Genomic DNA, 14025 nt, shown 5'->3' on the forward strand with positions numbered 1-14025 from the left:
AGGTCAAACACCGTCCTGAACCACTGGGTCAAACACGTCCTGAACCACCAGGTAAAACACCGTCCTGAACCACCAGGTCAAACACGTCCTGAACCACCAGGTCAAACACCGTCCTGAACCACCAGGTCAAACACCGTCCTGAACCACCAGGTCAAACACGTCCTGAACCACCGGGTCAAACACCGTCCTGAACCACCAGGTCAAACACGTCCTGAACCACCAGGTCAAACACCGTCCTGAACCACCAGGTCAAACACGTCCTGAACCACCAGGTCAAACACCGTCCTGAACCACCAGGTCAAACACCGTCCTGAACCACCGGGTCAAACACCGTCCTGAACCACCAGGTCAAACACGTCCTGAACCACCAGGTCAAACACCGTCCTGAACCACCAGGTCAAACACCGTCCTGAACCACCAGGTCAAACACCGTCCTGAACCACCAGGTCAAACACGTCCTGAACCACCAGGTCAAACACCGTCCTGAACCACCAGGTCAAACACGTCCTGAACCACCAGGTCAAACACCATCCTGAACCACCAGGTCAAACACCATCCTGAACCACCAGGTCAAACACCGTCCTGAACCACCAGGTCAAACACCGTCCTGAACCACCAGGTCAAACACCGTCCTGAACCACCAGGTCAAACACGTCCTGAACCACCGGGTCAAACACGTCCTGAACCACCGGGTCAAACGCGTCCTGAACCACCGGGTCAAACACGTCCTGAACCACCAGGTCAAACACCGTCCTGAACCACCAGGTCAAACACGTCCTGAACCACCAGGTCAAACACCGTCCTGAACCACCAGGTCAAACACCGTCCTGAACCACCAGGTCAAACACCGTCCTGAACCACCAGGTCAAACACCGTCCTGAACCACTGGGTCAAACACCGTCCTGAATCACCAGGTCAAACACGTCCTGAACCACCAGGTCAAACACCGTCCTGAACCACCAGGTCAAACACGTCCTGAACCACCAGGTCAAACACCGTCCTGAACCACCAGGTCAAACACCGTCCTGAACCACCAGGTCAAACACCGTCCTGAACCACCAGGTCAAACACCGTCCTGAACCACTGGGTCAAACACCGTCCTGAATCACCAGGTCAAACACCGTCCTGAACCACCAGGTCAAACACCGTCCTGAACCACCAGGTCAAACACCGTCCTGAACCACCGGGTCAAACACCATCCTGAACCACCGGGTCAAATTTTACCCCAACAGTATCTTTGTACCAAAGGTACAGGCTTCATAAAAAACATCAAATTGGTTCATCTTCAAACATATCCCAAATTTCCCCCAAGGGGTTCAATAAAGGAATCAGTAAAGGAATATATTATCTACTCTCTACTGTTGAGTAGGGCTGGGTATTTGGTACTGATTACCCAATTCGATGTGATTTCAATTCGATATCGATTCAACAAGGCTTGATGGTGCTGGTTTCAGGGGGACGTAAAAAAATGTAATTTTGTCAACTGAATTCAGCAGACAAGCGCAAGTGACATCTGCAGGATGGGAGGCACACTAGAAATAACGTTTATGTTTATCTTCACACATGCAGTGAGGGGGGAAAAGGCACTGATTAAAACATTGCTCTTGGGATTTAAAGAATCTATTTGATTCAAATGAAACAATTCAATATAGATTTTTTTGGATATTGGTTGGATACTGTTGAGGATGTCATCAAGTTTCACGCTGGAAAACATAACGTCTAGAGGTGTTTCAAAGAAAGAAAGAAAGAAAGAAAGAAAGAAAGAAAGAAAGAAAGAAAGAAAGAAAGAAAGAAAGAAAGAAAGAAAGAAAGAAAGAAAGAAAGAAAGAAAGAAAGAAAGAAAGAAAGAAAGAAAGAAAGAAAGAAAGAAAGAAAGAAAGAAAGAAAGAAAGAAAGAAAGAAAGAAAGAAAGAAAGAAAGAAAGAAAGAAAGAAAGAAAGAAAGAAAGAAAGAGAAGAGTGGGGGGGGGGGTCTGAGGAAGGAGTAGAATGATGGAAAGGGCAGAGGAGAGAGGAAAGGGCAGACAGATTGATGGGGAGAGAGATCGGGAGGATCAATTGCCCTCTGAGAGGAGAAGGGGGGGGTGAAGGGATCGGGGGGGGAGATGGAGAGATGGAGAGTTCCGTCCTAATTGAAGGAGAGAAGCGGGAGAGTGAACATGTTCCAACCCACATCAAGCCTGGGGGGTAATACTGTCGCTGCCTTGACTCAAGCCTGTTCACCACCGTGATGCTAATAACACCGTTCTTTTTGTACCTGACCTGCCAGATGATCTGTTACACAAAGGACGCTGATTGGTCCAAACCACAACATTTCGGGCACAAGAGCATACATTGAAACTAGTGCTGTCAGGCGATTAAAAAAAGTTATCTAATTAATTACAGGATTTGTAATTAATTAATCTAATTAATCGCATTTTAATCGCATAACCATTTTAGGCCTGATATTCTATATTCTATAATCATATTTCAAATTGCATGTGTCCGGATGGCAGAATTGAGTACTGTATCTACAAAACCTTCTCTTTAATCAACTTCCATTTATTCATTTGCTTAGATTTGTCAGGTCTGGTCAATTTGAGCATGGTGTTATTCACAGTCAAAGATTACAATTTTTTTTTTATAATAATTGAATTGATATTCTCATTTGGTTCATTACAATTTACTCAAGCTTAGTAACAGTATTTCTGACACTGGGAATACATTCCCTGAGATTCATAGATGTCCCTAGAATCAGATACCAAGAACATGCAAATGGCCATTAAAAAAAATATATATGTAAATGTTTATTCTACGTTCTTATGGAATTAATGAGATTAAATTATTCATCCCTCCTACCATTCATCTCCCTCTTTCCATTCTCTCTATCATTATCTCTCCCACCTTCCATGTAATTATCACATTTTACTGGATGCAATATTTATATACACTCCCACTGTGTATAACAATTCAGTTTCCTACTTCAGTTTCATCCAGAATCTCTGCCTGCGTGTCCTGGGGGCTTCGCCGGAACAGGTGCATAGCATGTATTCAGTTTACACGGTTCTCTATGCTGTGACCCTGAAGCCCATGAAACTCATTAAAAACAAATTCAGGAATACATGTTAATCTGAAAATGAGGTTGTTTTTCTTTTGCCCCGTTTGGAGATAATAGGTTTGTGTGTATGTTGTTGTTGACAGATTTCTCCTACCATGGGGACGGTGCCTCTTCCTGGCCACACAGCGTCCTTCCTCATTTTCCACCAATGGGGTGTGGCAGGGGCCGCAGTGGGAGGAGCCAGGTTTGCAGAGATCCCTCCCCTTCTGAGCACAGTCTATAGGGCGAGGGCACCTACTGTCAGCTGGGAGGAGAAAGATCGAGAAAAAGAAAGAATCCATTATTAGAAATTATTACATTTGGCACCACAAATTGAGCTTTAGTGAATTCATTGGAATCTGAAATAGAATAGAATAGAATAGAAATACTTTATTCATCCTGAGGGAAATTTGGCACTACAAATCGCTCACAGTAAACAGTAAACATTTAGGTAGACAAAACAAGTCACGAATAAGAATAAAAATAAGCCTAAGAATAAAGAATAAAATAAGCCTAAGAATAAAATACGGTCCGGGATATACATTTCCTATGTTATGTATATACGTTCTAATATAAAATATACAGTAAAATATACAGAAATCTACAGTAAGTGTACAGTAAGTGTAATATTGAACAATGTTGTTTTAAAAGTAAAATTCCAGGAAAATGGTAACTGTGCTCAGTGATGCAGTGAGGCACAGTGATGCATGAATGATGAATCAAATTTATCATTTCTGCCTGCTTTTTGTATGACATACTTTTGACATACTGCAATATCCGAGCCCACAGTAAATGCCGCAAATTACATGCGGCCTCAAAGCGCCTCATCTGCGCCGTAAATTATGCACAAATAGCTTTGTTAATCTGTCTCTGTTGCCCTTGTTAGGTTACTGTTGGTGTTTTATCATGCAGATAAAACAGTGAAGTGAATTGACTTATAGAGGGGAGGGACAGACAGACAGAGAGAGAGAGAGAGAGAGAGAGAGAGAGAGAGAGATAGAGAGACAGACAGACAGACAGACAGACAGACAGACAGACAGACAGACAGACAGACAGACAGACAGACAGACAGACAGACAGACAGACAGACAGACAGACAGACAGACAGACAGACAGAGAGACAGAGGTGGGGGCAGAGGTAAACACCACAGCAGGGGCAGAGGTAAACACCACAGCAGGGGGCAGAGGTAAACACAGCAGGGGCAGAGGTAAACACAGTAGGGGGCAGAGGTAAACACCACAGCAGGGGGCAGAGGTAAACACCACAGCAGGGGGCAGAGGTAAACACAGCAGGGGCAGAGGTAAACACAGCAGGGGCAGAGGTAAACACCACAGCAGGGGGCAGAGGTAAACACCACAGCAGGGGGCAGAGGTAAACACAGTAGGGGGCAGAGGTAAACACAGTAGGGGGCAGAGGTAAACACAGCAGGGGGCAGAGGTCAACACAGCAGGGGGCAGAGGTCAACACAGCAGGGGGCAGAGGTAAACACAGCAGGGGGCAGAGGTAAACACAGCAGGGGCAGAGGTAAACACAGCAGGGGGCAGAGGTAAACACAGCAGGGGGCAGAGGTAAACACAGCAGGGGGCAGAGGTAAACACAGTAGGGGGCAGAGGTAAACACAGTAGGGGGCAGAGGTAAACACAGTATGGGGCAGAGGTAAACACCACAGCAGGGGGCAGAGGTAAACACCACAGCAGGGGGCAGAGGTAAACACCACAGTAGGGGGCAGAGGTAAACACCACAGCAGGGAGCTGAGGTAAACACAGCAGGGAGCTGAGGTAAACACAGTAGGGGGCAGAGGTAAACACAGTAGGGGGCAGAGGTAAACACAGTAGGGGGCAGAGGTAAAGACAGTAGGGGGCAGAGGTAAACACAGTAGGGGGCAGAGGTAAAGACAGTAGGGGGCAGAGTTAAACACCACATCAGGGGGCAGAGGTAAACACCGCAGGGAGCTGAGGTAAACACAGCAGGGGGCAGAGGTAAAGACAGTAGGGGGCAGAGGTAAACACAGTAGGGGGCAGAGGTAAAGACAGTAGGGGGCAGAGTTAAACACCACATCAGGGGGCAGAGGTAAACACCGCAGGGAGCTGAGGTAAACACAGCAGGGGGCAGTGGTAATCACCACAGCAGGGGGCTGAGGTGGTCTAACAGGTGCTTGGGGGCAATATGAGATCGTTTGAAAGGGGTCATATCTTTCAACTTTTAATACATTTGTAAATTTGTAAATGTATAAACATATATGTGTACAATGTTTATTGTTTATTGTTTAAAAGGATCCCCATTAGCTGTCACCTAAGTGGCGAGCTAGTCTTCCTGGGGTCCACATAGAAAGACAACACAAAACACAAAACATAACAACATGAGATACATATGACAATCACAATTAACAATGATAATCTAAAAACAGTAAAACATTGTAGACATCATTATCAACATCAGAATATTTTGCTCACATATTTAAGTAGTGCATTCTCAGGTGGTATTTGAAAGACACTTTACTATTCAATTTACTTATGTTCAGTGGGCAGTTATTCCAATGATTGATGGCACGATAAACAACAGTCCTCTTTAAAGCATTTGATTTTGGACGTGGTAACATAATCTGTCCATCATCAGCTGACCTAGTAAAATAAGAATGAACCTGACTGCATCTGACAATTTGTTTGTATAGAAAACGTTAGGTTATGACTATAACCAAGTTCTGTTAGTTAGGGGCGATGCTTGGCATCGCCTTCTGCACTATCTCGCGTACGTGCACGCGTACTGAATAAACCACAAATGTACCTCTAATACCAGTATTAGTCTGACCACACCCCTCATCAGCTTACCTTCATAAGCAGGTGTGTGGTCACCTGCTCTCCTCCTTCCCAAGCTTTCACCACAAGGTGAGGACAAGGGCTGCAGCGGCGTCCGATGCCAAGCATCGCCCCTAACTAACAGAACTTGGTTATAGTCATAACCTAACGTTCTGTATCGTTAGTGGCTTAGCTTGGCATCGCCTTCTGCACAAGGGAGGCCAAGCGGAGCCACTTGGCTGACAAATACACCCCGCTGACAGCCCCCCAAAACCATCAGAACAGGGAGGGCCGAGCCCCCCCGACCCCCCCTAATGGAGGGTAGCCCCCCTATTAGGGACGTCACGGGAGGGCGACGGACCCGACCGTGCGAAGAGGCACTCAAGCAACTCAACGCACAGGGTGAGCAGACCGTGGCTTGACCCACGACTACACACACGCACAACCCGCATGCCACCCGGGAACGAACGGAGGAACAACCTCGTTACTGCCCCCAGAATCACGGGGTCAAGGGCAAACCCAACCCCGTGGCAAGGCCGTAGCAGCGGAGCACGAAGGAAGACCCAGACCCACCAAAAGGACTGGACTCCCTGGAATGGGGGCCCGGAGAAGTCCATGATGCCAGCATCAAGACCCCACCAGGTGGGCACGTAGTGCCCCGCCCCCCACATCGCCAGCGTATTCGGACAAAGGCCCCTCAGTTACTGCACCTGGTATTCCCAGGCGGAACCAACCAGGCCAGTAAGCCGAGCGGGCCCCGTCCCCCCAATAGTACACCGCCTGGCACACTGACCCTGCAGAATAGGCAGTCAGCATGGCCGTAAGCACACAAAAAAGGTTAACCAACGGAAGCAGGCAGCGCACCGGGGAAAAACCAGGCAACAGGCTGTTAACCCTAGCCTGGAGACTGCGGACGAGACAGGCGCCAGAGGGGACAGCTGAACACAGCCGCCCCGGCGGAAGGAGCGTAAGCTGGCGGTGTTGCATGACCAAGCCTCCATTTAACAACCCCCACCCAGAGGGGTCGAGGCAGAGAAGGCTGACACGATTGGCAGACGTCATGAACGTGCAGGGGCACCCTCAACCGGTGAACCCGGGAGTTGACACTGCTCCAACACACCAGGGAATCAACCACCTCGGTGTTACCCAATGCGGTGGTTGTTCCTATAACCCCTCAAGAAAAAACTCCAAAACACACCTGCGGGTATACACCGGCTATACCGCAGTACAAGCGTTTCAGTTTCCAAAAAGGGTTAACCCAGGCCTACGGGTCGCAAACATCACTTCGGACCGGGCCTGGCGGTACGGGAAGCACAGGGTCACCAGAGGAGGTCAAAAAACCACCCCCACAGGCCCCTCTTCGCCATGCGTGAGAGAGGAGCGAAAAACAATGGAGAACCAGCCCCTAAGCACACCGTACCTGGTATTCCCCGGCGGTCTCCCAACCAAGTACTAACCAGGACCAACCTGTGTAGCGGCCGAGATCCGACGAGATCGAGCGCGTACAGAATGGCATGGCTGTAAGCCATGACGACAGTGCTGAGTAAAAACATACCCAACCAGGGTCTCCATAGCGCTTAACCCTGTGACACCCAGACCGACCTGGCATTTTTCCCCCTGAAAAAAGCCCAAGTCCCTCAGGGTACCAGAACAGCAGATCTGCATCCCCGGCGGACAACGGGTTCAACTGATCTGGACCAGCGTGACCAGAACCAGTCCCGTGCCCTAACCACGCCGACATGCCTACTCCAGGAGAAGGGCAGATATGCGTGTTGATCTTAACATGAAAAGAAGGCGCCACCCAGACGTCGGGACGAACCGCGCCTGGTGGCCCACCCCAAGGGCGTGAGACCCCACTACATATGTTCAGATCCATCCCGTCATCATCCCCCAGACATGAACGAGGATCCGTCGACAACCCACCCAGGTCATGGGATGTGGTCGCCGGAAGAGGAAAAACCCCCATCTCAGTTGCTTTATAAAAACGCTGTTTCAACCACAAGCAACTAAGGCGTGCCAGTCAATCGCCTGTTTACAGCGAGCTAGCACTATACGTGCGTCGGGACACACCCCCATCAATGAACAGGCTATTTAGACCTGTCATTGAATCCCCAAGGCGCCCAGGGGAACGACAAGAGGGGTGTGACACTCCCTAACTCCAACACTTCTGGAATAGAAAGAAGGAAGCATCAACAGTATGTATCCCAGTCTACACAGCCGGGGTAAAAAATGTTCACATTTTTACATCCCACCACCCTCCCATAGGAAAGAGACGGGGATCCCCAGAGAGACTTCCCACGCGAGCTGTACAGATTGAAAAGAATATATTGCACCTTGAGCCATGTAAAAAACTGGTTTTAGGGCCTCCGGGGAAGAGGCACCGAACCCATACACACTCAATAAACGAATTGAATCGAATATACATACAATAGAAAAGGACCCTTCTAGAGGGTCCACTCACTTTGACAATCTGAGGAGGAAGGCTCTGTACTCTGATGGAGGCTTCCTCACATGGATCACATGGAAGAAGGAGTCCGAACTCACAGAAGGCCTGAGTAGGCGCTTGGTGAGGAGGAGCCCTGACCACCCCCCCTGAAAACAGATCCATCACATGGACCTGAACAGCACACGGAAGTCCTACCAACAGAGACGCGCACGGTGACGTACTCTATGGCGGGGGAATTCCTGCGGTGCACACGCCCAATATACCAGGCCGTGGGACCAGGAACTCCCTCCCCCCCCCCCCCCCCCCCCCCCGTAACGTGCCGAACCGCCACGTGACGGGAACCTTGAAGGACAGGGGGTGTACCCCTGACCGACAGAACAATGGGGAGAGGAAAGGTTACCAGTTCACCCCTTTACGACCCCACACCCATGATACGACGTAACGACAAAAAGAGAATATGACACAGTCATAGTCAGCTCTATGAAGCGTTTCACAGCTCCACACAGCGCACGAGCTAACCTGCTATCTGATTTTTACTAAGGAAAAACACAGAATAGAGAGGGCTCTAAGAACCCCGGTCCAACATACACATGTGCTTCTGTGGCCAGTACAACCCAGTTGTAGGTCACATGACACACACAACCCATCATCATCACAATGAGAGAATACATCATTCTTGATTAGTATCGACCACAGGCCTTGCTAAGCACACATGACAGCAACCAAACCAATTTCCCTTTAGGAAATAAGTTTCTCCAGCAGATTTAGCACAACCTCAGCAATCAAGCTGAGAGTTACATCGTATCCCTACCACACAAAAGACACAATTAATGCACAACATGTCTGATAGGAGGTGATAAAGTCCCCAGGGAACCGGGGGGGGAAAAACACAATCCTCCTATTTTACCCTCAATACGGCCAGTTAAAACAGGAAAACCTGTTAATGTGTGAACTCACTGTCCATTGTCATTACAGTCTGAGAAAGAACATTCTTTTACTCACTCGTCACCAAGCATAGCTTCATAGGTTAGTTGCCTTAGTAGTGAGTACACGGTACACATAAACACCATGATGTTTCTCACACAACAACCAGATCAATACATCACGACCTGCACGGAGAAGCTACTGCCAGTGACAAAAACAGCTCACACACAACCCGCAACGTATCTCAAATGCATTGCAACAACACACGTTTTGGGAAAAAAAACACCGTCATTCACAATACATTTAGCAAGGTAAAACCAGAAGACGTGTTATGAGGGTCTGGCCAACCCCGTACCTGCCCGGAACGCAGATCAGCGAAGTGCAGTCATAAGCCACCGTAGAACACAGCCCTCTTTGTTGACGCAATCCCCGTCTAGGCTCAGGCAGGGTTGACGAACATCCCCTGTCAAGGATGACGTCGTGGTCAAGAGTGTAAAACATGTTAAAAATCAAAGCACGTTCAACAGAATAGCATCAAGCTAACGGCTGCTCCAACCGTTCGGGTGCTATCGCTTCCGCTCGCGAGACGCCGATCTACGACGCACGCGATCAGGAGCGAGCTCCCGGCGGCGCGCGAGAAGCCAAGCTACCCCGCGCCAGGCCACCGACCGGCTAACCGTAAGCTATGAACATGTAAACAATGACATAACACTCACCCAGACAGGCCGCCGTTCTGCACCCTCCTCACTTTTTAAGAGAAAAGAGAAAACAAGACGTCAACACCGCTTCACAACGGTGACATTAACACGTCCGGCGGAATCAGCACAGTACCAACTGGCCTGTATAGCTGACTTTGAACATGAATCTGCCGCTATCGCACATTACATGCACATATCCCCTCGTGAAGGAATACTCTCATTTGGATATGAAAGATGGGGTCTTAACACGGTGACAGAGAGAATCCACTCGTCCAGAACACACAGGGATCACCAGTGTCAATGGTCGCGGCCCACTAGTTAAAACTATAATGGTCGCCAGACCAAGGCCTTCTGTCGCCTAGACGGCTAAACAAAGGACCCTAGCCTGGGGCCGGTTTCCATAAACTTTGTCTAGTAGCCCCCATAGCACTAACAGACAAGTGGAGCCCGCCAGCAAACACTACTCACCCAACCTGGAACGCACCGCTCCTCACAACAGCGGCATGTCCGACAGTTCAGCTGTGGCCTGACAGGTTTCACCCCAACAAACACAGCAAGGAACTGCAGTTGAGAAGCATGCAGCGGCGTGCTCCCAATACGAAAACCGGTGGAGGGTTTGTAGAATGATCATCATCTTCTAGACACTCCAGTACGAAGACAATATCGCCGTATTTTCTCGAAAATAGTGAGAGAGAAAATAAAGATATGATGTCAACGTATCCTTGTTTCCCAAGCTGTTCCTAATCCAATTTCTTCCATCATGGTGTCAAGTGTGGGGATCTACCGAGGCACCTCTTCCTTGTGGTGAAAGCGAGAAGGAGGAGAGCAGGTGACCACACACCTGCTTATGAAGGTAAGCTGATGAGGGGTGTGGTCAGACTAATACTGGTATTAGAGGTACATTTGTGGTTTATTCAGTACGCGTGCACGTACGCGAGATAGTGCAGAAGGCGATGCCAAGCTAAGCCACTAACGATACAGAACAGGTTGAGACGAAAAGACAGTGTTCCTGAAAAATTTAACTGTGTTGAAAACCAGCCTATTCTCTACCGTTAACCATGAGAGTTGCCCGTGCATAGTGATGGTGTTTGTTCTCATGGAACAATGTAAAACTAACCTTGTAGCTCTGTTCTGGGCAGTTTGCAATTTCTTTAGTTGACCTTTGGATGCAGAGGACCATACTGGTGCACAATAATCTAGGTGACATAAAATTAAAGATTTCGCCACCTGTCCCACAATATATGTAGGGACATAAGAAAGACATTTCCTCACCATGGAGATACCACTCCCCATCTTCTTCACTATGGTATCAATGTGTTCTGCCCATGACAGCTGGCTATCAATTATTATGCCCAGTAATTTTACTTTATTTACCTGTTCTATGGGTTCGTCAGACACGTTCAAACAAATTTTTGGTATTGATGACAATTTATGACTCGAACCCAAGATAATTGATTTGGTTTTTGAGATGTTTAGTACCAACTTATTCCGTTTTATCCAATCAAACACCATATTTAACTCAGCTGAAACATTGTCCAATTCACTGACAGTTTTTGCAGCATAGTACAATGTGGAATCATCAGCATACATTTGTACAGTTGCTTTACACAGAACTGTAGCTACACTATGTCCTGGGGTAAAAATTTTTTTCAATCAAATATAGTTGAGTTAAATAAGGTATTTCTTGAATTATTTTGAAGGACAAATTATGATACGAAGAACAATTACAATACTGAGCCTTGACTAACAAGCTGACTGAAACTACGTGAAACCTACTCCACACAGTGCACACAAAGTAGATTTCAGTAAGTTTCACTTTAGAAATTGGAGGCTAACTATGCGGAGCTGCGGGTATCCAGTATGGAGAACAGCATGGATTGTGCTGAGAAAGGACTCCAATCGACCAACCGACAACATCATTGGGTAAACAGAAAGTAGGGTTCCAAAATTGTGATCTATCCCTTTAATCTTCTTGACACTTTGAGTAACTATTCTATTCTATAACCCTGCTGTATCAGTGGCCTCCAAACTCCCTGACGCCATAACCTAAATACTGAAAACCTTGGGAAAGAGTAACTAAACACACAGTAATTTTGTTGTCCTAGGGCAGCGGTTCTCAATCTACGGGTCGCGACCCAAAGTGGGTTCGTGGGTAGGTGACAGTGCAAGTAATTCTATAATTTTTTATCAATTTTTATTATAATTCTTTTTAATGTGCCTCGTTTTATAAATATGTATTGATAACATAGTGCTGTAATAAAATGTTCTAATAAATATGCACGATCAAGTTCAACAACGTGTGCTTTTTTTTTTTAGGGCGGCTGGGTAGCGCAGCGGACTAAGCATCTGCCTACCACTGCAGAGACACTGGTATCGAATCCAGCTGTCAGTGGTACCTCCGGCTTGGTCGGTCGTCCATACTAACCAATTGGCAGTGTTAGCGGGTGGGAAGCCGGTGGGGTGGGTCCTGGTCGTTGTAAACAGCGACTCCTACAGGTCGGTCGGGGCGCCTGCTCAGCGAGGAAGGGATCTGGGTGAGGTAGTGTGATCATCCCACGCGTTACACTCACCCAATGAGAGTCCTCGCTGTCAGGTGAAAAGAAGCGGCTGGCTGACTCCGCATGTATCTGAGGAGACATGTGTGATAGTCTTCAACCCTCCCTAGACCGGCAAGTGGGGGGCAAATGTGCGCAACGACCAGGAAGGGAGGGAAGGGAATAGACCTGTCTCAAACCCTGCCCCTTTTCTTGATCCTCCAATCACAGCTGCCGCTTACCTCGGACTTCCTCGTACAAACTTTGTTTGTACGAGGAAGTCAGAGGTAAGCGACAGCTGTGATTGGAGGATCAAGAAAAGAGGGCAGGGTTTTGAGACAGGTCCATTGGCATAACGACTAAATTGGGATGGGAGAAAAAATACAGAAAAAGGGGGAGAAAAAGTAGATAAAAAAAACGTGTGCTTTTATTTTGATATACCTTAATTCCACGTTGAAATGATGCAATACAATAAGTGTGGGGCCGCCAAAAACATTCCTAAATAAAATGGGGTCCTGGTATAAGAACGTTTGAGAACCCCTGTCGTAGGGGTTGATATTTTCACCCTGCTGCACACTCCCCCAGCCCAATCTGTGATGTCAGAGTACCTCTTTTCTTTTTACCTTAACAGACTTTGATAGAACCTCCAAAGTGGGACTCTGACATCACCACTAGGGCAGCAGAATGACCATGTGTTTAGTTACTCTAACACATACAAGATAATGAATGTTGGCATCACAGGCTCAGCTCTCCACCTATTTTACTCCTATCTATCAGACAGACAGCAATTCACTACCATGGACAGTCATACCTCAACTTATTTCCCTGTTACATCTGGTGTCCCCCAAGGCTCAGTCCTTGGTCCCATACTCCCTCTGCCACATTTTCAGAACACATGGTCTTCAATACCATTGCTACGCCGATGACACACAGTTATACATTCACTCCCCTCCTGACACCACTGCTGCTACTATTGCCCTCTCCTCCTGCCTCTCTGAAATAAAAATCTGGATGAACCACAACCTTCTCCAACTCAATAGCACTAAAACTGAAATCCTTGTAATGGGCACACCTCACCTTCTCCGTAAAAACCCTGACTGCTCCATATCCATCAACAACCACTCTACCCTTCCCTCCCCCACAGTGAAACACTTGGGTGTTCTTTTTTACCCCAAACTAACATTCGAACCACACATCAACAACATCACCAAGACACCTCAGGAACATTTCACGCATTAGACCACTACTGTCCCCCTCCGACACTGAAAAGCTGGTTCATGCCCTCATTTTCTCCCATCTGGATTACTGTAATGCATTACTCATTGGCTCAACATCTAAATCCCTCCATAAACTTCAACTAATTCAGAACACCTCAGCCCGCATCATCACCCGCTGCCCCAAATTCTCCCACATCACACCTGTCCTCTCCTCACTTCACTGGCTCCCTGTCAAGTATAGGATTGACTTTAAGATCTGTCTCCTCACTTACAAAGCCCTCCACTCCCTAGCACCTGATTACATCTACAACCTTCTTCAACACTACACTCCCTCC

The 14025-nt window shown here is 47.6% G+C and overlaps 1 protein-coding gene across 1 annotated transcript in view; it reads right to left on the minus strand.

Moving 5' to 3' along the window:
• npdc1a (neural proliferation, differentiation and control, 1a) overlaps positions 1–14025 on the minus strand; it is a 97134-nt gene that overhangs the window by 51088 nt on the left and 32021 nt on the right. The window contains exon 2 of the mRNA XM_084324688.1: positions 3191–3340. Coding sequence (XP_084180814.1) covers positions 3191–3340 — 150 coding nt within the window. The remainder of the gene's footprint in view (positions 1–3190; positions 3341–14025) is intronic.

The sequence above is a fragment of the Notolepis coatsorum genome (assembly GCF_963971535.1).
Source record: "Notolepis coatsorum genome assembly, chromosome: 11".
NCBI lineage: Eukaryota > Metazoa > Chordata > Actinopteri > Aulopiformes > Paralepididae > Notolepis > Notolepis coatsorum.